The sequence below is a fragment of the Triturus cristatus genome, chromosome 6 (assembly GCF_964204655.1).
Source record: "Triturus cristatus chromosome 6, aTriCri1.1, whole genome shotgun sequence".
NCBI lineage: Eukaryota > Metazoa > Chordata > Amphibia > Caudata > Salamandridae > Triturus > Triturus cristatus.
Window position 1 is genome coordinate 1,314,525,719 of NC_140589.1, and position 27,420 is coordinate 1,314,553,138.

General features: G+C 48.5%; 1 protein-coding gene across 1 annotated transcript in view; it reads left to right on the plus strand.

Moving 5' to 3' along the window:
• Nucleotides 1-26,766, plus strand: part of LOC146821354 (uncharacterized) — a 234,672-nt gene extending 207,906 nt beyond the window's left edge. Inside the window, exon 7 of the mRNA XM_085612299.1 lies at nucleotides 23,521-26,766. Within this exon, the coding sequence (XP_085468425.1) occupies nucleotides 23,521-24,404 (884 nt within the window). The 3' untranslated portion in view covers nucleotides 24,405-26,766. The remainder of the gene's footprint in view (nucleotides 1-23,520) is intronic.
• Nucleotides 26,767-27,420: the final 654 nt, after the last annotated feature.

The following is a 27,420-nucleotide window of genomic DNA, read 5'->3' on the forward strand; positions in this document are numbered from 1 at the left end:
GACCATGATTTTATTGAAATAAGTCTTATTTCAAATAGTCATAACACACAATCTTTTCTCCAAAGATCATCCTGCAGAAGTCTAATTACAAGCTGTCAGTTTTACAACAATCTTTTCACGTGGAACCCCTGAGATGCTGCTAGTACTCTCTGCTATTTTACAAGACATTGGCATGGAGACCCAAATCATGGTCTACCTTGGGACCAAAGTCATGTCATTTTACCAGAGCACAAGGCACTGGAGTCTAACAGGCCTCGGTCCACTGCAGAAATGAAAGAAATAACACAATACATGTTGATTCAATTATACACAAGCACTGTTCTGGCTAGCTCTGCAAGATATTCAGATCCTACTTGGTGGCCAGTCATCTAAGGTTAGTTTTCCTTAACTTGAATGACATCTGTCAAGCAAAGTACAAATGTTGTTGGGGGTGTGGCCAGCTGCACATGGAGTAGGGCGTGTTTCTCTGGAGTTCTGGCTGGGGCTCCCATAACTGGCCCGTCCTCCCTTAAAATTTCACCCCTAGCGGAAGCAGACCCCACGGTGGCACTGGTAACGTTTGGGGTGTCCCACCAGGTGATTCAAGGGTGCTGGGGGGAGCTCTGATGGCCTGGGGGACGCCCAGACAGGGTGCCACTGATGGCCCTACAAACACAGAGAGGCCCTGGAAGAGGGGGAAGGAGGCTCAAGAGAAGAGTGGCGGTGGCGCTCCCACACTACCTAGCGCATGCCTGCGAGCGGAGAGAGCGGGTTTCATACTCCCGATAAGGCTGAAAAGGTGTGCTACTGGATTGTGCCCCGCCCTCCCATGGCATGCCTGGGAAGAGACACTTCCGGCATAGTTTGCCCTGCTGAAGCCTCCCCGCAGCTGGTGAACGACCTGAGACCTGCCAGGGAGGCTCCTGTTTCACAGTTCGAGAATAGAAACATTGCGATTTAACCTGATTACAGAAAGTGCAGGAGTTCCACAAATCGTTCTTGGAGGTCAAAAAGTGGATGCAAGTTATGGATCTTAGATACATGCTTGTAGGAGGCTGGCTTAGTGTATGGTGCTAACTTATGTAAGTGTACCACCCTACACTAATCCAGACAACCCATATGGTGATTTCTTTGGTCTTAAACAACCTTAGAAAGCTCTCTAAGTGGTAGCTGTGGAGAACATCCTTCAGGCTTAGACCGTAACGAGTGTAAAACAGCTATTTTTACCAGTACTTAATCTTATGGCATAGGTTAAGTGAAAAAGAACCACACAGTGTAGTTGTAAAAAATATGTATTTATTATTAACACCTTTCAATATCTCCTACCCGGAGCTATAATCACAATACACACAATACTTTCGAAATAGAACACGTAAGTAGCACAAATACACAGTGGTCTCCAGGGGGAGACCGAACTCGTATACTAAAATAGTGGTAAGTGAACCACGACCTAAGTTGAGAATGGACCCAGAAGACATAGAAGAGTTAGAGACCCAAGGAACCACCCAAGGGGAGTATCTAGGAACCCCACTGAGGTGGTGTGCATAGTGGGAACACGACTGTGCGCTCAATGCAAGTCAATGGGTAAGTTGTGGTTTCAGCTTTAAAGAAGAAGGACCCTTCCCAGCGGACCCTGAAGAAACCCTGTGGAAGATGGAAAGTTGGTAAGTCAACCCCCCGTGGATACCCCAGGCACCAGGATACCTACACCAGGGAAGCCGGGTGCATAGATGTGAAGTGATGCCGGAAACCTCCTTAGACCACAGTGGAGAACTTTAGAAAAGATGCTGCTGGCGAAGAAGGTTAAAGAGTCGGTGGAACCCAAAGGTGGATTCAAGATGAGAAGTACCTGCAAGCAGACGGCACCGAGTCTATGCCACTCAGGAGTGACCAGGAGGTACAGAAGACAAATGCCCACTGATTTTGGAGAGGGATGCAGGAGAGTTGACGGTCTCCTTGAAGTTGCAGTTGGGCAGGCCAGGCGATTCTGTGGAAGACCAGGAGCCCTCACGAGCTGTCCCACGTCGTATGTCAAGAGACAAGGGATCAGTGTCCAGCAGGGGCACCAACAAGCCTTGGCAACGGCAACCAATCTAGTAGTAGAAAAGGGTGCAGTGTCGGGACCAGCGAGGTCCTAGTGACTCACCACAAACAGGTAAGTCAAAGCTGGCCTCAAGCAAGCTGGGGATCTCACTGGAACCAAATAAGACCCTTGAGAGGACCCACGGGCAGTAGGCACAGGAGTCCCAAAAGGACCTTGAGTAGCTTACCAATGAATGAAGGCCCACGCTGCAAAGGATAAGGTGCAGACGAAGATCCTTGCTGCAGGAGATGCTTGAAGCTGGATCCTTTTGGAGCATGAAAATCTCTGAAGGAGAGAGTCAACAAGCCTTGGCAACGGCAAGTCATCGAAGTGCACAGGAATACTGCTCCGGCGGTTCCGACGAGGGATACTGGCCTCAAACATGCTGTGAAGACTGTGCAGGCCTCGAGGGAGTTGCAGAACCACCATCTGTGTTGTGAACCTTTCAGAGTCCGTAGGAGCGTAGGAACAGTAGACAGGCCAGCTTTGTTGCGGTGCCCTAAGGTGCAGGGCAGTCACTCCTTCACTCCAAGGGAGATTCCTTCGGGTGTCTTGGATGTCCACAGGCCTTGTGAAGAACCTGTATGGAGCACAGGCACAGACGTTGCAAAAGTCTGGCAGGACGACAAGACCAGGAGCCTGCAGGAGTCTTCCCAGTTGTAGTCTCAGTTCCCAAAAGCGAAGTCCAAAGTGCCCAAATGGTTGAAGTTGAAGTGGTTTCAAATCTGAATCTTGTCCCATGACAAATCTAGGGACGCACCCACAGGTAAGACTTAAGTACCCTAAGGAAAGGTTTGGGATGATTCAGGGGTTCCTCCCAGAGGAGGGGTTGAACAGAGGGGAGGATACTCCCATGTGCTTTGTCCAGTTTTGTGCCAGAGCGGGAGCCAACAGTTCCCTGAACTGTTTTCAACTGGAGTGTGTAAGGAGCGCACTAAGTGACTGCTTAGTCTAGTGGTGCTGGCACGCACCCCCATCCTGTCCCAAAACACTAAGGGCCAGATGTAGGTGGCTAAATACCGCTCGGTAACGCCGAAATTCACAGAATTTCAGCGTTACTGGCCAGTATTTAGCCATGTGCAATGTAGGTAACACCGAACACCATCGCAAATAAGGAATCAGTAAAAATAAGGGAAACCAGTTACCGATTCCTTAATTTGAGATTAGCAGACACCGAAACCCCTAAATACCGAATCGGTAAATAAGAAATCCTTAAATAATCGCAAATCCGATGTAACAAAAATCGGTAATACCGAATTTTCGAATTTTCAGTATTTAGGAGTCGCTAATTACCACTGACTCAAAGCAGGTGGTAATCAGGTGCACTGCATTTAAATAGCCCCAAAATGCAACAGTGTGAACACAATGGCGGCCCTCTACGTAATTGCAAGGCGGCTACGTTTGCTAGCAGCAGGACTGAGGATCTGGAGACGGGAGGAGCGCGTGTATAGACTGCGCTTTACACTCTTTCAACTGACTGAGGCTGAAATCCATGAGATTTACAGGCTACACCCCCAAACCATCCTAGAACTGATACAGGACCTGCACCCACTCCTAGAGCATCAGACACCAAGGGCGCACGCTATACCAACACATGTGCAGGTGCTCTGTAGCCTGCACCTACTTGCATCAGGAAGTTACCAGGGAGTGATAGCTGTGGCAGGTGGTGTCTCACAGAGTTGCCTGTCCCATTTCTTCAACTTGGATGCCATGATGCAAAGAATGCATCACTACATACGCACCAAGTGAGAGAAGATACAATGTGGCACATAAAAGCACACGCAACGTTGTGGAGCGCAGCTTCGGACTCTTAAAAAGCAGGTTCCGCTGCCTCCACAAAAGTGCAGGTGCACGTCAGTACTGCCCCATCATCTGCTGTAAAATAATAGCAACATGTGCCATGCTGCATAACCTCGCCACAAAGAAAGGAACAGCAGTGGAACTAACTGACTCTGAGGACGAGGATGAGACTGTCCACAGCCAGAGCACAGCGCAGCAGGTGTGGCAGCAGCACCTGATGGGAGACACAGACGGGCAGAGATAACACGCAACTATTTCTGAGTAAGTAAGGAGACACAGCCAGTTACTGTAAGTGAGTGACGGTGTTTAATTGTCCTAGAACACCACCACAACATGAAGGGCTTCACATGCCAGGCCTAGTTTGAATGCAGATTACAAAACCAAAAAGGGTTACATCACCCATTTTGGTAAACCATGTGATGGCTGGCATTACTTCCTGCGCCCACGCGCAGCACTGCTGCGTTTCTTGGTCACACTGCCCTCACTGGCAGTCTGTCCTGTGGCAGCGCTGTGACGCTCGCTGCACCTCCTGGACTCCGTTATAGGGGGCGTGATGCTACTGCGGCTAGTAGCCTCTTTACTATCCCTCCCATCACCTGTAGTGGCAACCTGGTTTGTCTGTAGCACTTCTAGTGCACTGGTCACTGTGACCAGCCCCTTTGCCACGTCACGGCTGCAGTGGGCCATCTCCTCTTGCATGGCCACCGAGCGCCTGCAGAGCCGAGAGGTGGCAGTGGAGAGGCGGTTCACCGCCTTGGCGTAGTTGTCAAGTTTTTGCCTCTCCCTGCGCCTGGCCAAACGGTCCTCATCCAATTTGCTGCACAGCAGCCTCACTGCCTCCATGCCCTCAGCCACAGTATTGTTCATGCTACTGATGCCCTTCTCGATTCGCAGCATGTGCCCATTCATTTGTACCATCTTCCACTGGACTGACCTTATCGCTTTGCCTTGCAAGCGCTGCACCTTGAGCATGTTCCCCTCAAGACCGGCAAACACACTCTGATCCTTGCCCTGTGAAGCTGGACTGGCTGCCCTTGCCCTGCGGCGTCTGGCACCTGTGTGGGGGCGCTCGGTGGGGGATTGTGAGCCTGCACCGTTGGCATCCTCAGCCACCGTGGACTGTTGGCCTCCCATGAAGTCCTCCTCGGACACCTCCATCTGCTGGAGGCTGGCCACTGCATGCCTCCTGGCTCTCGGTGCTGGTGGCGTTGATGGTGGCGGTGGTGATGGTGGTGGTGGTGGTGGTGGTGGTGGGGGTGGTGTGCCCTGCAGGCCACAGGACCTCCTCCTCCGGTGTCCTCTCTCTCCTGGGTGCCTTTCCTGTGCTCCCCTCTGCAGCCCTGCGCGATGGCTCTCCTGTGGAGACAGAATGTACATTTGCTCACTTATCTGGCAGCAGTTGCGTAATAATAAATGTCATGCCTGCCAATCAAACTGACTGTCCTCTGCTTGCTAATTGCTGATGTGTGTAACATGCCTTTGGGTTCAGTGGACTGACTGTTCTGACATGTTAATTCTGACTACATCTCCCATAATGCATTGCTGGTTTTTAGTAAAACATGTACTGGAGTGGGATTCACAATGCCTCATTGGGGATTGGGGTTAGGGAGTGGGGGGCACAGCATGCAGTTTGTTTGTTGCCAGCTCTGGCTGAGCTGTCTGCATCCCCAATCCCACTCACACTCTCCGGCTGGAGGGTGGACTCGACCAGGAGATCCAGGGCAGTTGGTGCAGGTGCTGTGTTCCTCCCTCCACCTGTCAGGTTGGCTTGCCTCTTTCTCTCTGCCAGCCTCTCCTTTGCACGCTTCCTCAGGTCATACCAGCGTTTTTTGAGTTCCTCAATGGAGCGCTGGGTTACTCCAATGGCATTGATCTTTTCTTGGATGACCAGCAATATCTGCCTCTTCTGGGATTCAGGCACGTGCAGAGACTGTTTCCCAAAAGGTTTGTCGTGGTCCTTTGTGACATCCTCAATAAGGACCTCCAACTCCCTCTCACTGAATTTATGTTTTCTCTTGTGTTCAGCTGCCTCCTTCTCCCTCTCCTGGTTGTCCATATTTGCTCAGTGTTGTCAGCAAAAAGTTGGAAGAGTTGCTCCTGGCTTGTTTGCTGTGCTCCCTGCCTCTCAAACAGCTTCAGGATCAGTGCAGCTGCATGGGTGTGGCCACTTCCGGGTTGTGAGGTGATGAGGAAGCACAGGATTGGCTGATTCGACAATTACCGATTTTTTTAAATTACCGATTCGTTAATTACCGAATCGGTATTAAGGAATCGGTGATACAGATTTGGTAATGGGGAATCGGTACTTATTTTTACGGATTCTTACTGATTCGGTAATTTTTACCGATGTTTTACATACATCTGAAATACCGAGTTCTTAATAGCGAATGGGTGAAATTCGCTATTAAGGACTTGGTATTTCAGAATTACCTACATCTGGCCCTAAATCCCCTCTGGGAGGTGTTCACTCCACCCTGTGACAGGAAACCTATTGTCCTGCCTTCCCCTGCTTGAGCTTTGCTCAGCAGCAGGAGGGCAGAACCATGTCTGTGGTCGGCAGCAGCCATAGTTTTCTGTCCATGTCTAGAAGACTGGTACTGGTAGCACTGAGGACCTTGAATAATACCCCCACACCGTTTACGGTGTGGAGGTGTGATTCCAGCATGTTTGATACCGAACACGACGGGGTTTGTTACAGCCAGTTTAGAGATAGCCATCGCGTATTGACACATGGCCACTCTATGTATCGTAAAGGCTGATGCACTTACAACCCAGGAGAATGGACTCCGAGGGTCGTAGGGGTGTCCTGCTCATGCAGGGGCACCCTCACACTTATAACCGAGAACCCTGCCTTCAGGATTGAAATGCCTGCCTTAGGGGTGACTTATAGGTTTTAAGTACAGTGACCTCAAATATAAGGAAACTTACATCTGTCGTAAGTGGTGCTAGCACCAGCTTACAAAGGCTGCAATGACAGGCCTGTAGTCACAATTTGAGTGGTCTCTCATGGGGTGCATAATACATGCTTCAGCCCATGGGAGACTCCTGGTGTGCCTATGCCCTGGGTACCTTAGTACCATATACTAGGGACTTACAAGGGTACACCATTAGCCAATCTGGAGTGTACCTAAGTACTCACCATGTCCAATTTAGGGAAGAAGCACAGAGACTGGGGTCCTGATTAGCAGGATCCCAGTCAGACTAGTCAATAAAACATAATGACACCAGCAAGAAGTGGGGGTGACCATGAAAGCAGATCCTACTTTCCTACAATGCTCCTCTAGCAAGCTAAGCTACGTGTCATAGTAGCGGGAAAGTTGCATTTCTTCAAGCACCCTGAGGACGTCTGGTTGTGGAACGGATATGTTGGATGCATCGCAGGTACGCCCCCTGAGCTCAGTTGAGCACTTTCATACTAGTGCTAACTGGCGTGGGTGCTGCCTCCACCGCTCCAAGTGCGAGGGCAGCTCGGCTGTGCATTTGGGGGGGCCTGAATGATAGTTGTTCACTTGCGGAACAGTTGATGTGTGGGCGACTACATGATCCTTAGCTTGTTGGAAATTGGTCACTGGAGTCAACCTGGAGGCTTCACGAAGGGTGACATATATTTGCGTACCCGGGTCCTGCAGCACCCTGGAGAGTCGGGGGGTCTTATTGGAAGTGCCTGTTTGACTGCCATACCTATGTATCAGTGGAGAAACTTATTTACTTGATTTGAAATGTTTGTCTGTGGTTTAGTGTCTGTTATATGTGGTGGGGAGGGGTCCTTCCTCTCCACGTTGAGGGTTTACTTTATTGGGCGTTGGGAAGTGATGGCACTTTTATTTCTTTTGACATTTATGAGGTTGTGGTTCAGTCCTACTTGTCTGGGGTTGAGGGAGGGGGTTAGTTGTGGTATTTTATTTTTATGAGTTCATTGCGATCTTGACATGGGGAAGGGTACGCCGTTTTGCCTAATTGTGTTAGGTCACGATGAGTACCCTTAGAACTTGTAAACTCCTCTCATGGAATGCGTGGGGGCTTGGATCCTATGAAAAGTGTTATAGCGTATTCTCACTCCTTAGGAGACACAGTGTTAATGTAGCATGCTTGCAGGAGACCTACCTTATGGATGCAGAGGCTGTTAAGCTGGCAAGGAAATGGAGGGGACAGGTGTACTATGCACATTACTTATCTTTCTCACAGGGTGTATTGATCTGGTTTGCTCCTAGGGGACCCTTTACTCTAAACTACATGGAGGCTGATGTGGAGGGGCATTACATGTTATTCCAGAGAAGACTTAATGTGGTAGTGGTGGCAATTGTTAACCCATATGGGCCTAATAATGATGACGAGCCCTTTTATTTAACACTGCAGGTTGTTTTCTCCCCTGCATGGATTCCTGAGTCCTGTGGGCTGGATTTTAATTGCATAATGGATGGTGCGTTGATCGACACCCTCCCCACCTTCACACTAAGCCAAAAATGTCTTCTGCACTAAGGGAGGTTACAGCAAAACTGGGGCTTTGTGATATTTGAAGGGCTTCCCACTCCACTCCAAGGGCATATACATGTTACTCTCCAACACATTGTACCATTAGCAGGCTTGACAGCCTACTTCTGGCCCACTTGGGCTCTAGGATTCTGCCGGTGATGCACCTGTCCCGCTACCTCTCTGATCATGCCCCTGTGTCCTGTGTGCTTGAATGGGCGGTGATTGCTCAGTGACACATAGTGTCTGTGAGGGATAGACTAGAGAAATATACCCTGAAATCTTATCATCAGCTACTCCACAGGGAGGGGGACAGTTCTGGGCAACTCCTGGCATGGATAGTCCACTGAGAGGTGGCCTGTCACCCTACTCTTCACCATAAATCCTCTCAAGGGTGGGACGTTTATACACAGAGTGATATGGTAGGAATATATACCCTTACAACGCATGCGAATACATCGCATGCAATTACAATGCAGTCGTTACAACCACTGCGTTGTTAGAACGCATACCATTACATCGCAAGTCATTAGTAGGACTTGCTGTAGGGGGCGCGCTGGGCTTAGGAATAGTATTATTTACTATTCCTACTCCATTTTGCATAACAGCAGGGAAGGTGTTGGATTCTAAATCCAACACCATTTTGCCCTCCACGGCAAGCCGTACTAATGACTTGCGATGTATTGGTATGCGTACTAACAATGCGGTCATTGTAACGACTGTGTTGTAATGGCATGCGTTGTGGAGATAGCGTTGTAAACGCTGTTTCCCATTGTAGACATCCTTAAGGGACATCTGGAGCGGGTGTGTCCTAGCCCACAGACTCCTTATCCGAAGGGCATTGCTGGCTTTTTAGCTGCCCTGCCTATTCTACGATTGGATGATGTTGCAACCGAAGAACTCTACACGTTTCTTACCCTAGAGGCGATCTGGATGGCACATGCCTATCTGCCCGGGTGGAAGGTGCCTGGTAGTGAAGGCCTCCCTGCCAAGTTTTATCAGGCCTTTACCCCTGTGCTCCCGCAACGATTGCTTGAAGTGTACTAGGAAGCCCGGGACACTGGAGTGTTGCCCCCATCTATGCGTGGAGGTTGCATTTCTGTAGTTTTGAAGCCTGACTCCAACACTGCAGATCCCTTCCTCTATTGCCCACTCATGATGATTAACACAAATATGAAGCTGCTTTGTAAAGTTCTGGCTCTTAGACTGCGACTGGTGATTTCTCAGTTGATCCAGGAGTACCAATGCAGTCTTATCTCTGGGGTTAGTACCACTATGAACCTGAGGCGACTGATGCATGTCCTCCATGAGGTGGAGGGTAGAAGAGGAATTGGCAGTTGTCTCCATTGACATCGCTAAAGCTTTTGACACGGTGGACTGGCACTACCTTATGAAGGTGTCGAAGGAAATGGGGTTTAGTGTGCATTTCCAGGCCTGGGTGCGTCTCCTATATACTGAACCAACAACTAGGGTGAAGGCTGGTTGATTATGCTCGAATTCACAGGTAGTGGTCAGGGGCACACATCAGGGATGCCCTTTATTCCCTCTTCTCTTCGATATAGGACTGAAATCCCTGGCAATACAGATTTGACAGGTCATGCCTGACTAGGGAATCAAAGTGGGGGCTGCCACCCATCTGGTGCCCCTCTACGCGGTAAAACCTTTACTATCTCTCAGACTCTCAGGGGTTTCTTCCATTTCTATTGCAAGACTTGAATGCCTTTGGTGAACTTACAAGTCTTACAATTAACCCTAGAAAACTGTTGGTGTTTCATTTTGGCGCTTTGGCTGCCCAGGAACCAACCTCTCTGCCGGCACTGCACCTTTGCTGGAGACTGATCAGTTCCGCTATCTGGGTGTCCTAGTGGCACACACACCACAAATAAAACAGGCAGTATAACATAGAAAGGATTCCTGGGGGTTTGTGAGCATCATTCCACTTTTGGACTACCCTCACCCTTACGATTATGGGCCGAGTGGCCGTTGCCAAGGTGGTGTTTATACCTCATTACCTGTATACTATGTAGAACCCACTTGACACCCTTACCTGTGCGATGTTTTGGAGATTGCACTCCCTCCTTCCTATTCCGATAGGGGCTGGAGGCAAGAGCAGAGTGGCAAGGAACTTTCTATTTCTTCCCTTGATGGAGGTGGGCTGGCAGTCCTCAATCTGGAACTATATTATTTGGCCTTGCAGCCACAGCATGCTGCACATTGGCTGTCTGAAAGGGTAACTGGGAGCAGTCGCTCTTAGGAGACAAGACGCAAGTTTCTTCTCTCCTGCAGTTGCTGATGAAAAGGGGGTACGGGATATAGCCTTGGCACTATACCTTGTCAGACACACTGCTTCCCTTTGGGAAAGGACTGTTATAGTGGTTTTGGGGAGGGCTCCCTTCGTTAGGGAGTTTAATTTTTGGGACCTACCAGCATTCCGGTCCCTTGTTGACTCTGTGAATATCAATGCCTGGAAGGAGAGCAGCTGAGAGATCCTGGGAGACCTATACCCCAATATAGAGTTTATTATCTTTGAGGCAGCGTGAGAAGCCTATAGACTAGGTCCTGGGCAAATGCTAACACATGCCAGTAGAGCAGCCATAGTCAGAGATATATGGTCCTCCTTCCCTGCTGCTCCAACCACATCCCTTACCTTTCGGGGGGTGTTATTAGAACTGCGCAGGGGCATACAATTGGCCTCCCCTCTTTATGAAGCCATACCGGCTGTTTGGCCAGCCCCATATACCCTGCCCAGGGGGCCTGGGACGGAGAATTTGGGGTGACACTAGAGGACACTCAATGGCATAGTGTCTGTGCGTTGGTCTAGTCTATTTCCTGTAATGCCAGGTTTAAGCTACTACACTTCAATTTTTTCCACCGTACATATGTGACACCAGCACTTCTTTATAAAATGGATCCCAGCAAGCCTAGTGTTTGCCAGACTCCTATAGCAACATTCTTACATCTAGTGTGGAACGGCCCAATGGTACATGCCTTCTGGTTGATTGTTGTAGCAAATGTAGCTACTGTAGTGAGAAAACTGATAGAGGCAGAACCGGTTGTATGCTTGTTGGGAGATATCCGACAGTGTAAGGGTCGTTAAATGGAGTTTACGTTCTTACACCTGCTGTTACTTTTGACTAAGTGAAGGGTTGCGCTAACCTGGATGGGGCAAAATGGCCCACACGTGGAATGCTTGGCGAAGGATGTGGCTGACTGGGCTGTGGCGGAGGAGGTGTCCATCATAAAGTGTAGACGTGATGTGAAGGAGGAGGAGGACTTGAGAGTAATGGGAAAACTGCTGGCTGAGTTCGTAGACCCCGGGGGGAAACAAGTCTCACGCGCTCCATCAATGAGTCTAGAAAGGCAACTAGGCATCCCTTGAGCCTCATTGAGACAATGCAGTTAGTATACAAATGGGGAGACAAGAGTGACACACTTATGTATTGGTTGACTACTTGAGAAACAACCTCTAGGATTATTCCCGAAATAGTAGAGCCACTGACGATTCATAGACACACCTCCACTGAGCTTGCATCAGCTTTTGCTAATTATGTTCACCGGCTTTTTGCTTATTAACCCCTGTCTCTGGTAAAAAGAGACTACCCAATTCTCAAGGATATTACACTATCAAGACTTCCCCCAGGTCTCTGCTAAGGCCTTGAAGGGCCAATGATATTGGGGAAAATCACAGATGCAGTCATGGATATGATGTCGGGGAAAACACCAGGGCCGGATGGGTTCCCGCTATAGTTCTATCAAAAAATGTCAGGACTTGCTTAGCTCTTTACTCTTAGATATGCTTTATGAGGCTTTAGGTACTGGATGGTTTCCCACGAAGCTGGATGTGGCCACAATAGTGGTCCTGCCGAAGGCTGGGCAACAACTTGAGCGATGCTCTTTGACAAGGCGAAAATACTTGCCATCAACCTTCAGCGGGTCCTTCCCATCTTGATCCACTCGGACAAGTGTGGCTTCATGCCCAACATTAGTAGCTGGCACTATATAGGTAGCTATGGCACATGCGGTGACCCTCCTAGATCCGAGCACCTTTCTTTTTAAAGATTTTGAGAAGGCGTTCAACTCAGTTGATTGGTTCTATCATGGATCGCATGGACTTCGGCCGTAAGTTTCATGGAACAAATCTTTTTATTTTTTCTATTGATTTAGTTGGAAGGCATCTCAACACTGGTACACAGCCAATCGCCTACAACCACAGGGGCCGGCGGCTAAAAGACAATGCATAGAGTATGTATATACACACACACAGCTTTAATGCCTCCATCCCGGAGGCTGGCAGCGCTCAAAACCAAGCCTAAGGAATAAGAACGTGCAGGTACAGAAACGAGAGCCCACCAAAAAAGAGCAAAAACCCCACCCTCCCAACCACCACCCAGAAGAAAAGGGAAAACAAAAGGGGGACCCATACCAAGAACTTCATGAGCTATATAGCAACCCGTTCCACCCACCAGGCGGGACCCCGGTCTTCCCGCCAACCCAAGTGGGGAACACCTTATTCCTGAGCTGAAGGTATTAGATGTAAAACTTGCAGGAGTTTGGGGCAGGTGACCTCATGGAGGTCTTTCGATAGTAACATTATGAAAGGAGCCCAAAGTTCTGCATATTTCTCGCTCTTTTGATCTTGAACCAGCGAAAGTCGCTCCATGGCCAGGGTCATCCAGAGTCTATGGAGCCATGCTGTGTGATCCGGACCAGTGGTAGTACCCCAATGAACCAATATTGCTTGCTGCGCCGTGAGCAATGCTAACGCCATCTGCCTGCCTCGCAATAACCGTAACGGGAAAGAGAGTGGGTTCGAGAATCCTAGCAGGGTGTATGCCGGGAAGCGAGGAATCTCAGTTTCAAATGCTGTGTTGGTATCACAAAATCTCTCTAGCCGCAGGCAGTGCCCGAGAAGATGTGAAAGGGAGCTCGTCAGGCCGCAACCCCGCCAACACTCCTCTGTGTGGTTCTTGTTCCATTGGTGGATCCGAGCGGGCGTAAGATACCAATAGGATGCAACCTTGAACGCAGATTCAGTTCCAGTAGTGTTGTATGCCATGTGGTGGGCCCTGTAATGGATGTTGTCCCATTCCTTAGCCGTAAGAGCCTGCCCCAATTCCGCCTCCCACCGAAGTTGACCTCGTGAGCGCTTCCCTGTCTTGTGCGGAGCAAGGAGGACATAAAGTTCCACTATGAGATGTTTGTCATCTTTCTTATTCACTATCCATTTCTCAAAAGGGGTAAGCTTACGTGAGAAATGTGGTAGATAGGCCCCAGAGGTAGCCCAGTGCCAGAGCTGTAGGTAATAGAACTCGTCAGTTCAGGGAAGGCCGAGGTCTTGGCGAACCCGATCAAAAGGAATGATACCATCAAGGTTGAATAAGTGGCCCAAGTGTTACAGCCTGCTTCCCTCCATTGCTGGGCAACCGCAGTCTTACATCCCGGGGGGAAATCCGGGTTATCAACCATCGGCGTCATCGGGGAGGGGAAGGTTGTAAGGCCTCTCAAGAGCGCCACCACGTCCCACACCTTCATTGTCGCTGCCGTGACTGGGGAGGAGTAGAGACCCCACGAACTCTAGCGGCGAGGGAGCTAGATTTCGCACCAGACATTCGCACCAGCTACCGCCTGGTCCATGAAGGTCCAGTGCTTCTCGGAAAGTGGGCAATTCCACTCCAACACATATCGAAGGTGCGCAGCCTGTAAATATCTGTGGACTAGCGGCAGGTTCACCCTCCCACCGTCGTTTTTGAGTCGCAACAGTTGTGCCACCGAAAGGCATGCCTTCTTGTTGCCCCAGATACATTTGTTCATGGCCAGCTGCAGAGTCCGCAGGGCTTTAGGTGGCGGTACTAAAGGCAGGGTCTGGAACAAGTAGAGTATGCGCGGCAATACCATCATTTTTACCGCGGTAATGTGCCCAACCCAGGACAAATTGAGTTTGGTCCACCCGTCCAGCGCTTTCCGAGTCTGGGTCACCAGAGTCGAATAGTTCAGCTCCAACGTATGTGGGAGCGAGGGGGTCAGGAGAATGCCCAAATAGGGCACAGGGTTGCTAGACCAATGCAGAGGGAGGGTCTGCCGGAGGACCTCTACCTGTGCTTGTGGTAAGGACAGGTTGAGCACCTGGGACTTGCCGAGATTGACCTTAAAGCCAGAGAGTAGCCCAAAGGACTCGAGTTCTCCGACCAACGTGGGGAGGGGGGTGAGAGCCTGCGCGAGGGAGAGGATGACATCATCCGCATATAGGCTTATTTTGTGAGTATCTCCTCTGAACCGTAGACCATGGATGCCCGGGTGATCATGAATTTTCTACGCGAGGGGTTCCATGTAGAGGGCGAATAAAAGGGCCGTGAGTGGACACCCTTGTCTCGTGCCCTTGGCAATCTCAAAGGGGAACGAGGATACTCCATTGACTCTAACAAATGCCCGGGGGCATGGTAAATACACTGCACCCATTGGACGAGGCAGGGACCGAACCCGAAGCCCCGCAAAACGTTGAAGAGATATTTCCAGCATACTCTGTCAAACGCTTTTTCGGCGACGACGGAGAAGAGCACGGCACCCGCCTGGGAACGCTGAACACTGTCCATGAGGTGCATAAGGCGTTTGGTATTGTCGCCGCCCTGGTGGGTGGGAATAAAAAATGCCTCCTGATCCGGATCGATTAGGCCCGCCATTAGGGGGTTCAGCTGAGACGCTAGTATGCCCGTGAAGAGCTTTGCATCTATGTTAAGCAGCGAGATCGGGCGGTAGGAGCTACAGAGCCCTGGGTCCTTATTAGGCTTAAGGATCACGGAAATCGCCGCCTCGGACATAGAGTCCGTAACCGCCCCACTGTCTAGAAAAGAGTTGAACAGCCGGGTTAAGAGGGGAGCTAATTCTTGACAGAATGTTTTATAAAACAGGGCAGGGTAGCCGTCGGGTCCCCTGGGATTTGTCGAGCTTCAGCCGAGAGATAGCTGAGATAACCTCCTCTATCCGAATGGGATCCTCCAGGGGTTCTGCCTGCGCTTTAGGGAGGCGGGTGAAGTTGCTAGATTCCAGGTATTGGCCTGCACAGTAGAGCCATTCGCATCCACGCTATAGAGAGATTGGTAGAATTGTCGAATCTCCTCCTCGATCTAGGAGTCCAGGTGGATCTCCTCGCCTGTAGACCGTGTTAGGGAGGGTATGGTCCCCGCCACTTCCCTTGCGCGCAGTTTCTGTGCCCACATATTCCGACAGCTATCACTACCCAAATAAAACTTATGGCGGAGGCGGAGCAAAGCATATTCCGCCCTATCAAGGTCTATTTGTTTAAGAAGCATCCGCTTCTTTTCTAATGACCGCCAAATCCTCGAGGCCCCTGTGCGTTTATGTATCGCTTCCAGTTCGGCCACTTCCTTTTCCAGGCCCTGACGGGCTTCTTTACGCTTTCGGGTGTCAGCGGAGGAGATTGCTATAAATTCCCCGCGGATCACTGCTTTAAGAGTTTCCCAGACGGTAGCTAGAGGGGTCTCACCTGTGTCATTGTGTTGAAGGTAGTCTAATAGCTTGGCACGTGTACTCTCCACCGAGCTAGGGGAATGTAAAAGACCTACGCGCAGCCGCCATCTAGCAGGGACATGCCGAACCCCTTCTGGTCTTATGGAAATAGATATATGTGCATGGTCAGAGAGGGAGCGTTTGGCTATAGAGGCGTCATTGATCCTGGGGAGAAGCGCGTTAGAGACCAAGAACATGTCTAGACGTGCATAGGATTTGTGCGCCGCAGAGTAATGGGTGTAATCGGGCATGTCCGAATGCTTAAGGCGCCAGACATCGTGAAGGCCGCTATCGGCCAACCATTGCTTACCTTACGGAGAGAGGGCACCCACCTGTGTGTAGCGCTGACCTGATCGGTCACAATCGTTGTCCATGGCCAGGTTCAGGTCCCCACCCACCACTAAGGCAGAATCCGGGGAGGCCAGGCCTTCTTTAACATGCCTACGTAAAAAGAGCTCTTGGTGTGCGTTAGGTGCATAAATATTAATCAAAGTGAGAAGCCTGGACCCCCATTGAATCCGGAGAGCTAGGACCCTGCCCTTGGACTCGTAAAAAGTTCTTTTTTTCTGCTCCTGAAGACCAGTATTGACGAGGAAATCACCGCATGCGCATACAGGGAGTGTCCTTAGCTAGCAAATGGGTCTCCTGGACAGACAGATATCCCCCTCAGAATGTTCCAGTAAGGAAAGGATTGCAGTGCACTTTGCAGGGTGGTTCAGACCCCTAACATTAAGGCTCACAATTTTCAGATCCCTAACCATAACGGGTGGGGGTTAGCGTGCGGGGTGCAGCCATGGAAGTTAAGGAGAAAAGCAAAAATGTTGAGCTGGAGTGAGTGTGGATCGATGAGAAGGAGATGGAAGCGCCGGGTCTGATGCGGGAAACCCCTAAAAGGAACAACAGCAATCACAAACAATAAAACATCCATCGACAACTCAACCCCAAAAAGGAACAATAGACATAAGTCCGTCATTAAAGAAAGACCATAAGGGGTCATGACTTAGGCGGCAAGCTGCAGAACAAAGTACCTGGTTAACCAAGAACTGTGGAGGGGTGTTCCGTTGGTCTGGGAGAAGTGACACCGTGTCACCAATCCCCCTGCTCAAGGGGAATTCGGACTATCTTGAAGCTGAGAGAGAGGGGAGAGCACAGCCTCCCATTCCTTCGCCATCGCCTCTGGGTCTGGTTTAGCAGAGGCTGATGATTTACCAACAGTCTGCCATTTTGGGAGCCTCCGCTACGTAGACAGTGTAGAGTGTTGTCCAACCCAAGCAGGTCAAGAGCCTCAGCGAGCTAGCGAATCTGTCGCAATTTCCCTTGATGCTTAAAAATGATGCGAAAGGGAGGGCCCCATGAATATGGAATTCCATTGTCACAAAGGTGGGAGGTGACCACTCTGAATTCTATCCTTTTGGCTAACATGGACGCTGTCAGATCCTGGAAGAGGGCCGGAGAGTGCCCTTGAAACTGAATTGGCTGGACCGCACGGGCTTTGTGTAAAATTTGCTCCTTCAGCTGAAAGTCATGCACGCAGACGAGTATGACAGGCGGGGGGGCCTTCTCTCCTCTGAGCAGGCCCACACGATGCACCTGGTCCATCTGCACCTCTCGAGGGCTGTCGTCTCCCAACACCTGCCGAAAGAGAGCCAGGACGTAGAATCTAAGGTTGTCTCCCTCCGCTCACCAGGGCACCGCATGGATGCGGATGTTGGTCCTCTGTGATCAGTTTTCGAGATCCTCAGCGTGAGCCTGCAGGTCCAGGTTTTGATCCCGCAGCTGGAGTACTTCCTGCTGTAGCTGGTGAAGGTCGTCTTTCCGGCTCAATTTGTGCTCCTCGAGGACAGCCACCCTTTCGCCTACTTCGTCTATGTCCCGCCAGACATCTTTGAGGTCAGCAGAGAGTTGGCCCTTCAGGTCTAGGATTTTCTCTTTGATGGCGGGGAATAGCTCCATTTTAAGGCCTTCGTGGCCGGGCCGTCTGCCCCTTCTAGTTGCTCCGGTTGTCACGGGTCTCGGGGCGCTGCGTTGGCTGTGTCAGGGCCGCTTGATTTTTTAAGCAGCAAGTCTTTGAGGGTCTTCTCCCTCTTCACTCGGGCCGATGCCATAATACCGCGTGGCGCCCGAGGAGGTAGCTATAGGAGGTCCGGGAATATGTAGCCCAATAGCCCCACCGGCCCCCAGGATTCGACAACTCTGCTGAACCGGTCGGATTCCGTGGATGCAAGCTACAGGGTGGGTGCCCAGGGATTGTGCGTCTGTGGTGCTCGGCAGAAGTGCGCTCAGGCCTGCAAGTCCTCCTCAATTGGGCCCTGCGCTTTCCAGGCGGCCCTCCCTTCTTCAGAGACCTTGGCGCCCACGTGGCAGGATGGGGCGCGGAGAGGCCCAGGTCCGCTTGGGCTGGCAGCCGGGTGAGGGGCCCAGTGCTATCACAGGCTAAGAAGCGCAGCGGGATGAGTGGTCTTCCAAAGGGCACATTAGCGGCTCGTGTCCCCTATCTCCAGCATCAGTTCAGCTCACCCCCCTGCAGAGATAGTGGGTCCTCAGTCTTTGCCCCCTGCCAGCAGCAGGGGGTGCTCGGGGGGACCTCGATGGACAGTTGGGCCTCCACCCAAAGTCAATGCTAGGTCTGCGAAGCAGCCGCTGCGATGTCGGGACCCCGCCTCGTGCATGATCGCTGATGGTGGGCAGGACCCCACTCACCGGTGATCCAGATGTCAGATGTGGTGCTCACCTGGAGGTCCGCAATTGTGTTGGGTTCCGACTCCTGCGCCGGGACAGACAGGCCACGGATCCGGTTGCTCTCTTGGGCGCCGTGTAGTGGTGCTTGCCGGCCCCAGGCCCAGAGACCCCAAGAGCACGGGGCTGTCCACGGCAGAGGAGGAGACAAAATGGCGGGCAATCTGCAGGCCTCCAGCAAAGCGGTCACTGCTTCTTCGCGCCGCTTCGGAGGCTCCTTAGGTGCGAGCTGCGATTACCCCCAAAGGCTGCGCCGTATAATGGTGCTCACCGGCCCCAGGCCACGCGGCCCCTAGAGCATGGGCCTGTATCTCTCCTTAAAGATTAGCCACCTTAGACTATATATGTTGCTTCATAGATCACTTACACCTCATTTTCAATTTCAAAAGTATCAAGTGATTACGCAGCATTACCCTGTACTATCATCTGCATGATACCCAGCTGCTCAGGATTTCAAACGATAGGAAGACAAAAGGACATGGCAATTAGCTTGGGAGTGTATAATAATCAAAGGAGGACAGGACAGGGCCAAAATGATTTTAAACACCTTTTAGTTACACAGAAACCCCAAATCAGGATGGGAAAGTGTGATAGCAGTCCTTCAAGAACCCACCAGTAGCCCCAAAGGGGGGAAAGACCACCTAAGCATAAACAGCTTATTGGCTGGGAGCTGGAAGCAAGTAAGTTGAAGAATGAATTAAATAAAACCCTGCGTTCCAATAGAATGAACAGGGGCACACGTAGGGGCTTGAAACAAGAGATCAAACTCCTCAGACAAACATACAGGAAATTAATAAGAATGGTGCAGGCAAAGAAAGATTAACTTAATTGGGCATGACTTTGTGCAATCATGAAACTAAGTGACTCAAGCAAATTTTGCTGTCTTGTTAGCATTCTCACCCAGGGACAAGAAAAAGAAAATGTAACATCACGCCAAAGAAGAGGAGGAGATATTTACAACAATTATATGAAACACCAGTCCCCCTGTGGATCCGAAGTATGATATCTTCACAAAAGTAGAGCGACCAGAAAAGGCAGGATAACCTAGTGCTTCATAGGGATATTAGCATGCCTAAACCGGCCATATTGAAGGCAGACTTAAACAGGATGGCCTGCAAAGCTGGGGATACAGAGGTGGGCACCCTGGATAAGAGGGACCACAGCGCTCATGAAAACATGATCTCAGATGGCATATTCCTATGGCCCATTGTAAAAAACATCAAACAAATATTAAGCAGACTAAGAGAGTCAAGCGCCACTGGTCCAAATGGCGTGCCTGCCGCCCTCCCAAAATCAGACCCCTCCATGTGGGCCCCCATTTTGACATCTGTATATGCCAACTGCTTTTGCACTAGCTCAGTCCCCGTCTGCTGAAGGGTGTCCATTCTGGTCCCAATATACAAGAAAGGTTGTCCCCAAGCACTAAGTAACAACAGAATTATAGCTCTCTTGGATGTAGAAGGGAAGGGAAACATCCGACTACTAAATGAAGATCTCGAAGCTTGGGCAAATGTGAAACAACTGATCCCTTGGGTTTCAATCGGGCTTCCAAATAAATTGCCATATAGAAGAAAATCTGCTAACCCTGACTTACTTGACAGAGGACTCTACCAGGCCAAATGCCCTGCCATTATACGTGGCGTTTATTGACTTCAGCAACGCCCTTGACAACGTACCAAGAGCACGGTTGTTGAGCAAGCTGAAGGGCTCTGGAATCGCTGCTCTCCACCGCAAAGCCTTGGAGTCCCTATATAGTGAGACCTGGGTAGAAATCAAGCTGACAACAAATTGGTCAACCTAAAAAAAAAGTATGCTCATAAAGGCCTTACATAAGGTTGCAACCTTGCTCCTTCACTAGTTATTTTTTTCATGGTGGATCTGGAAAGTAACTTGACCAACGCCAGAGCATGCCCCCGCGCCTAGCTGAGGGGAAAATTTTAATATAGCAGTATGTCGATGATATGGTCATTATGGATCACACCCAAGTAGGTTTGCAAATCACTCTGAATGCACTGGTTCAGTATTGCAACATCAATTCAATCAGAATCAACTTGGATAAAATAAAAACAACAATATTCGACAGGAAAAAGGCAAAAGGGTTCAAGAGGATGCAGTGAAGACCACTGCCATGCATTTACAATGGGCAATGGGACAGCTGAAAAGGAACCTGGCTGACCCAAACCTGCAACCTCTGCTGACCGTGGTTGCTACTAAAGTGATGCCTACCCTATCTTATGGCACTATAATGTTCAAAGGTCACTTATTCGAGCTACAAGATAAGATGCACAGCGCGTAATATAGAAAACTGTTTGCCTTGCTAGAGTGCAGCAGCCAATCCCAGATCAGACTGGATTCAACATCTTGAAGCAAACCCTGGTTCTGCATGCGACATGGGTAGCGTACTGCTTAAAACTACAAACAGCCACTGTCAACACTTTCAAGCAGCTGCTATGGAAGAAAATTCAGAATCCAAAATCTGAATGGGGGCGTGGCTAAAGAAAGCCATCCAGGTTCTGGAATTAGAAAACGTCGTTAATTCTGGCCTCCCGGTAAAAACCATTGCCAAACTTGCATTCAAGAATGCTAAAGCCTCATCCTTGATAGAAGACCTAGAAGATGCAAGGGAAAAAATCATGGTAGCTGGGTGCAGAACTATATTCACCAGGTTGCCTCCCTACTTATCTGTGTATGTCACTGCCAATCAGAGCAAAAATGAGCCTCATGAGATAGTGATTTCGCTTGCTCCCTTTAGGAAGTTAACTCGTTCAGACGACAAAAGGGAGAAACAAACAAGCAATGCAGATTGTGTAGCAAATCAGAAGAGACACTGACACATGTGATCTGCATTTGTGAGAGTTCATTTCCACTGGGGAGACTCTGGCTCCGACCAATGTTTTGTATTTTAAACATCCGATCCTGCAGGAACACCATCATTTGCTTTTTAAAATGCGAATCATGCCAGCTCTCAAGCTGTCTGCCGAGCAAAACCTCATGAGACACTTCCACATAGACCCTGGAAAGAAGGAATACAGACATGACAAGGTTTGAAACCCGGCATAGAAAGTGGAGACAGACGAGCAAAATGGGCCGCATAGATAGGGATACTGTTAAGTAGAAACATAGTTGAAGCAACATCATTCAGAACCTATCGAATCTTGTTGCTCTGAACCAGTTAATATATTGGTGGCTAGAGGGAAGGGTGCTTGTGGGGTGGGGTGCTATGCCCTACGATGCCTCCAAACAGTCTGATGTAATAATAGGTTTAGTATACCACTTATAGATGAATCCCCTGGATAATGATACTGTGTGCAAATGGCCATGGCGTAGCAGTTGTCCAATGACAAGGGGCAGGAGAAGTAATGAAAAGGACCCTAAGGTGCCAAGAATGCCTAGTGCAATAATGAGATTAGTGCAATACCCACCAAAACCCATTTGATTGGTATGCAATCTCCTCTAAGGATACCCGTTACATCTAGGGCAGTAATGAGACCCTCTCCCGCCAAACATGAATTGAGCAATCAAATGTTGATCGACGATTTATTGATTTGTTTGTTCATTTGTTCGCACTATATTTTTCCTTTGTTTAAACTGTAAGGGTGGGGGGTAGAAGGCGCATGCATGTATGCTTTTACGACAATGATTTTAACTCATCGAACAGTGAATACAATTAGATTCGATTTCTTAATTAACCCCTAATCAAAGTACAATCTTGGCTGTCAACCACTCATCTAAAACTTCACCCACTGAAGACAGAATTCCTGATCATCTCCCCTCTTACAGCTCCCCAAATCCAAAATTGCCTCAACTGCCTAAACACTCTCAATTGCAGCCCGAAAGCCATTGACTGTATCAAATCACTTGGAATATGTCTATACAAACAGCAACGCCTGAGTCCTCATATTAATTCTTCTACCAAGATTCGCTTTATACCATCTCAAATGCTCAAAAAAATCTAGCCTTACATTAATGACTGACTTTCAAAATGTGGTACCAGCACTTGTTTTCTCTTGACTCTACTATGGAAATGCAGTTCTAACTGACACACCCTACCCTCACCTGGCTGCAGTAAAGGCCATGCTCAATGCAGCGCCAGACAAGTTTTTGGAGTTAGTTGCTTTTAACATATTACTCACTCACTGATCACACTCACTTGGCTCCTGATAAAAGCAGGCTGCATTCTAAAGATAGCCTGTATCACAGAAAGCGCTTCACTCTGGTACCCTGAAATACCTGCAACAGAAACTGATCGTCTCCGGAGGTTACCAATTCCAGAGAAACTTGAATGCTCTACTCCTTGAGATGCCCAGATTCAAGAAAGAGAGATCCCTCTCTCGCTCCTTAACTGGTAGTCCATCCAGGAAATGGGACTCCCGATTGCAGGAGATGGGCACAAATCCTTTGTCTCTGACTTTCAAGACAAGCGTGAAATCTCTTATGTTTGAAAGATACTTAGAACACTGACTGGACTTAAATAAAGAAGGAGGACAGCTAATGACTATCCCCCCATAGCAATATTGCATTTGCCCTACCCCAGCAACTGCAATAACAACCTTAAACCATCCTCAATGTGACTTGTTTTGTTTGCTTGTTGCATCAGGCACAACTATCTTCTTGGTGACTCTTTGTGTCTTTTGTTTTTGCCTGTTTATTCTCTACAGCGCACTCATACCTTGGATCATGTTTGCATTTCATAAAACTCTCAATTAATATATAAATATCCTTGGAGGGTAATAGCATATGCATCTTGTACTTGTATTGTGTTACATGTGTAACATTTTGGGAGAATATTTAGTCAGTGGTTAATATCTGCACTTTCTCATTAACATAGGTATATAATATGGGTAGGGAATAAATCTCTAATAATAATACATGACTGATTTACTTTATATACATAAAAAGATAATGATGTGTCACGTTTAATCCAACAGGAAACCAATCAATAAGAAAAAAAAGGCAAACTAGAAGTTCCTTTGAAATGACTGAAACACCGTCCTGCAAAGTTTCAACAGTCAAAGATGATGGAAAGGTGAAACAGCATTCTCAGCCGAGAACCATATACCAGTTTCCTGCAGAAAATAATCTTGAATTTGAAGGAGTTGAAAATATTGAGGGTGAAATTCATTTAAGAAAAGAGCCATATTCCAGTTTACACCAAGGAAGTTCCCAAGAAGAGATATCACATGAATATAGTGCATGTGCAAATAAGGGGCGTTTTAATATCTCTGCACAAGACACCCTTCAAAACTGGAGACAATTCATAGGTACTGAAAATAAGCAACATGTCAGTTATATAGAAGATCTTGCTAAGCATAAGAAATCAGATAATAAAGGTAGACAATATATATGTAGTGAATGTGGAAAAGCTTTTACTCAGATGGGAAATCTTCTCAGGCACCAGACAATACACGTTGGTCAGAAGCCTTACAAGTGTACTGAATGTGAAAAAAGTTTCAGCCAGAAGGTACATTTCATACGACACCAGAGAACACATTCGGGGGAGAGACCTTATCAGTGTGCTGAATGTAAGAAAAGCTTCACCCGCAAGGAAACTCTTCTTGCGCACCAAAAGACACATACGGGGGATAGACCTTATCAATGTTCTGAATGTGAGAAAAGCTACATTGTTAAACAAAGTCTTATATTGCACAAGAGAAAACATTCAGGTGAAAAACCTTATCAGTGTACTTTATGTGATAAGAGATTTCGCTGGAAGCAAACTCTTGTTGGACATCAGAGGACTCACATGACTGGCCAGAGCAAATGCACTAACTCCTACAGATATAGTGACTCTCAGAAGAAGCTCAAGAACTAAGTAAATAGGTTATGTTACCTATTTGTTATAAAGAAAACACACTCCAGTTATTTGGTCCTAAGTAAACTATTTAGTGAAAAACAACAAAATACAAAATGTTCAGAAAAATTCAGAACAATTTGAATGAACATGGGAGGAAGTGTGGTTTAAGAATGCATCACCACAAAAATAATGGTGGAAAGTAACACTGCGCTAATACAAGCCTGTGCTTACGTTAAAAAACAATAATAGCATATTTCTTTATTTTCTTTTTAACTTTACAGCATAACTTCATATATGTAAATCAAAATTATGATATATATTTATTACAATGCAAACCTGTGATATTCAGTATAGAGGACCCTTATTCTGAGGAAATTCCTTCTTTTTGCATGGTTACACTCACTTTTTGCCTGATTCTGATGGTTTTCGACTCTGAAAGTGCTCTTGGCTCTTCTAACAAGACCCAGGGCCACTGCTGTTGACCCCTAAAAACTGTTCAGGAGAATTGGTTACATCCAATTGCAGTGACCTAACTTACATGTGAGTCTCTGGTATGTGGTACCCTGTGTACCTAGGGCCTGTACACTATGTGTCACCCATGGACTGCTGCAACAGTTGTGCCATGACGATGCTGACCAAGACAAAACCGACAGGCTACTATTGCAGCCTTCAGGGGCAGTTTTAAACTTCCAACTCAGCTTTGCCGTTTAAACCAGTGGCAAAGCCCAAACCTTTCCTTACACTACCTATAATTCACCCCTGAGGAAAGCCTGTGGTGCCCAGCTGGCAAGGTGCAAGGTAGAATGCTGAGTTTATTATCTCAGCAACAAAAACTACCCAAAGCTGTTTTTGCTTTATTAAGGCCATAGCCCTATTGGGTGACATGGGAGTTGCCCCACTGGGCTAACTGTGCAATGAGTCCACCAAAACTGGTACTGTTTGGAATCACATAAATTGTCTCATAAAACCCAACTCCCTCCTGAAATCAGATTTAATGTACGATTATTACCAATGGCACTTTTAGAAAGTAGCCATTTCGTTGCCCCTGCCAGCCAGTAGCTTGGCTAGTTTGCATCTGCTGTCTCTGAGCTGTTCTCCCAGCTGCCAAGGTGCTAACAACCCTTCTGGTGGGAGACCAAAGGCCTGGCAGGGCACAGGTCACAACTCCTCCCCTGGCAAGAGTGCAGGCTTCAAAGAAGCTGCGGTCTCTGGTGAGCAAATGTTGCTCCTGCCATTGTAGTCCCAGACAGTCTGGTATATTTCGGTAAGCAGTAAACCTGCCAACCACACCCCCGGGGTAGGCTAGTGAGGTTTGCACACTCAGGGACGGATTCTGCCATTTTTTGTTCAGGGGAAGTGATCATCAGGTGGGAAGGGTTGTTCAGGGATGGATTAGCCCATTGGCTAGTAGTCACCCCCTCTTCACCGAGTAGGACTTGGGGTTAAAGAGGGCACCCCTGCACACATCCAAACTCAGATCTGATGGAACAACTGCAAGGATTCGAATCTGTTACCCCAGGGCTTCAGAAGAGAGAGGTGGCCCCGAGTGCTGGACCGATGCTCCCACCGGAAGCAAAGAGAGACTGCAACCTGCACCAGACAACTGAAGTCTTTCAAAGAGTGGGAGTGTCTCCAAGTGCCATAGGACCCCAGCGAATATCCCAAGGGCTAATGGTCCTAGTTCCTGCCTGAAACACAGGTCTACAACAGGTTCCTAGGACTACCCTGCACATTGCCCTCCAGGGGAATCATCCTTGTCGACTAAATGCATCATTGGAGTTGTAGTCCTGACCCCTGAGGAGCATCAGAGGCTTAGCCCTGCCTGCACCAACCCCCGCGAGCCGCTTCAGAGGATTGATTCCTCTGCACCCATCACCCAAGCACCTACAGTACCAGAGAACCAGTTGGGACTGGTCACCAGCTAGACCTCATTGAGGACCCTGAGAGGCCGAGTCTCAAAACCCAGGACTGCTGTGCACATCGAGATCCACTGGAGTTGGGAACCAGAAGAATCCTCTGGCATCCTCAGAAACAATGGTCACAAGCCTCACTGATCCTGCTTCCCAGCGCAGCATCAGGACCACTCTGGTACCACTGGACCAAACAAGATACAGAACTTGGTCTTAAAACAGCATTTCACGCCAGGAAATGATTGAGGCTCGCCCATTATTGTGGTTCTAAGAAGCACATAGGGACAGCATTGAGCAAGGTACCACTTTTCTCCAGGGCCCATGAGACTCTGCAACCAGCTAACCTGCACTTTGTGACTTTTTTAACTGTATTTTTAAATGTTGTAAAAATCTGCATCTGCAGAACCATCCATTAGTTTTTACATTTCAGTGTCTAAACATTCATAAAAATATCATCTATTTTTATAAAAGTGTCCCTCTTTTATTGTGACGCCTACTTTAATTTGTTGAGTTGTGGTGTTTGTAAATGCGTTACACGTTTCTTTGAGTAAGCTGGGCTGCTTCAGTGTCACAGCTACCCAGGACTGAGCAGTGTTACTGAGACGAACCTTACCGAGCCTATCGAGGGTAGAGTGACGTTATAGAGTGTACCCCACCATATAATCACCCACTTTGCTATAAGTATGTTAACAAACATCTTAGTATTCCACTGCATGGCTTGTGAGAATGCCAGGGAAGACAGCAAAAATATGAGAGTGGAGGATTGATAGATAGATCAGCACACCCATCGGTGTAGCTAATATGAATTACGGAGGGCTATTAGTCCTTGAGTACAGATTTTTAGACTCTGATAGCACTCCAAGTAAATGTTCCATATTACTCTAAATATTCCTGTGCATTCGCTGAAAGTGGGCAGGACCTCAAGGGACCCCAGATATCTTTGCTCCTGGAGGTAGACAGCAGCATCTCCGCATATATCTTAAGCTGTTCATTACAGTACATAAGATTTCAACCACTGCCTCGAACTAATAACTGTGCCTCTGCCCCAGTGGCAAGCCACTTGTCTTCTGGCTAATAAAATCAACAATGCAGGGAATTTCTTTCACGTTTAGGGATCTCTTTCA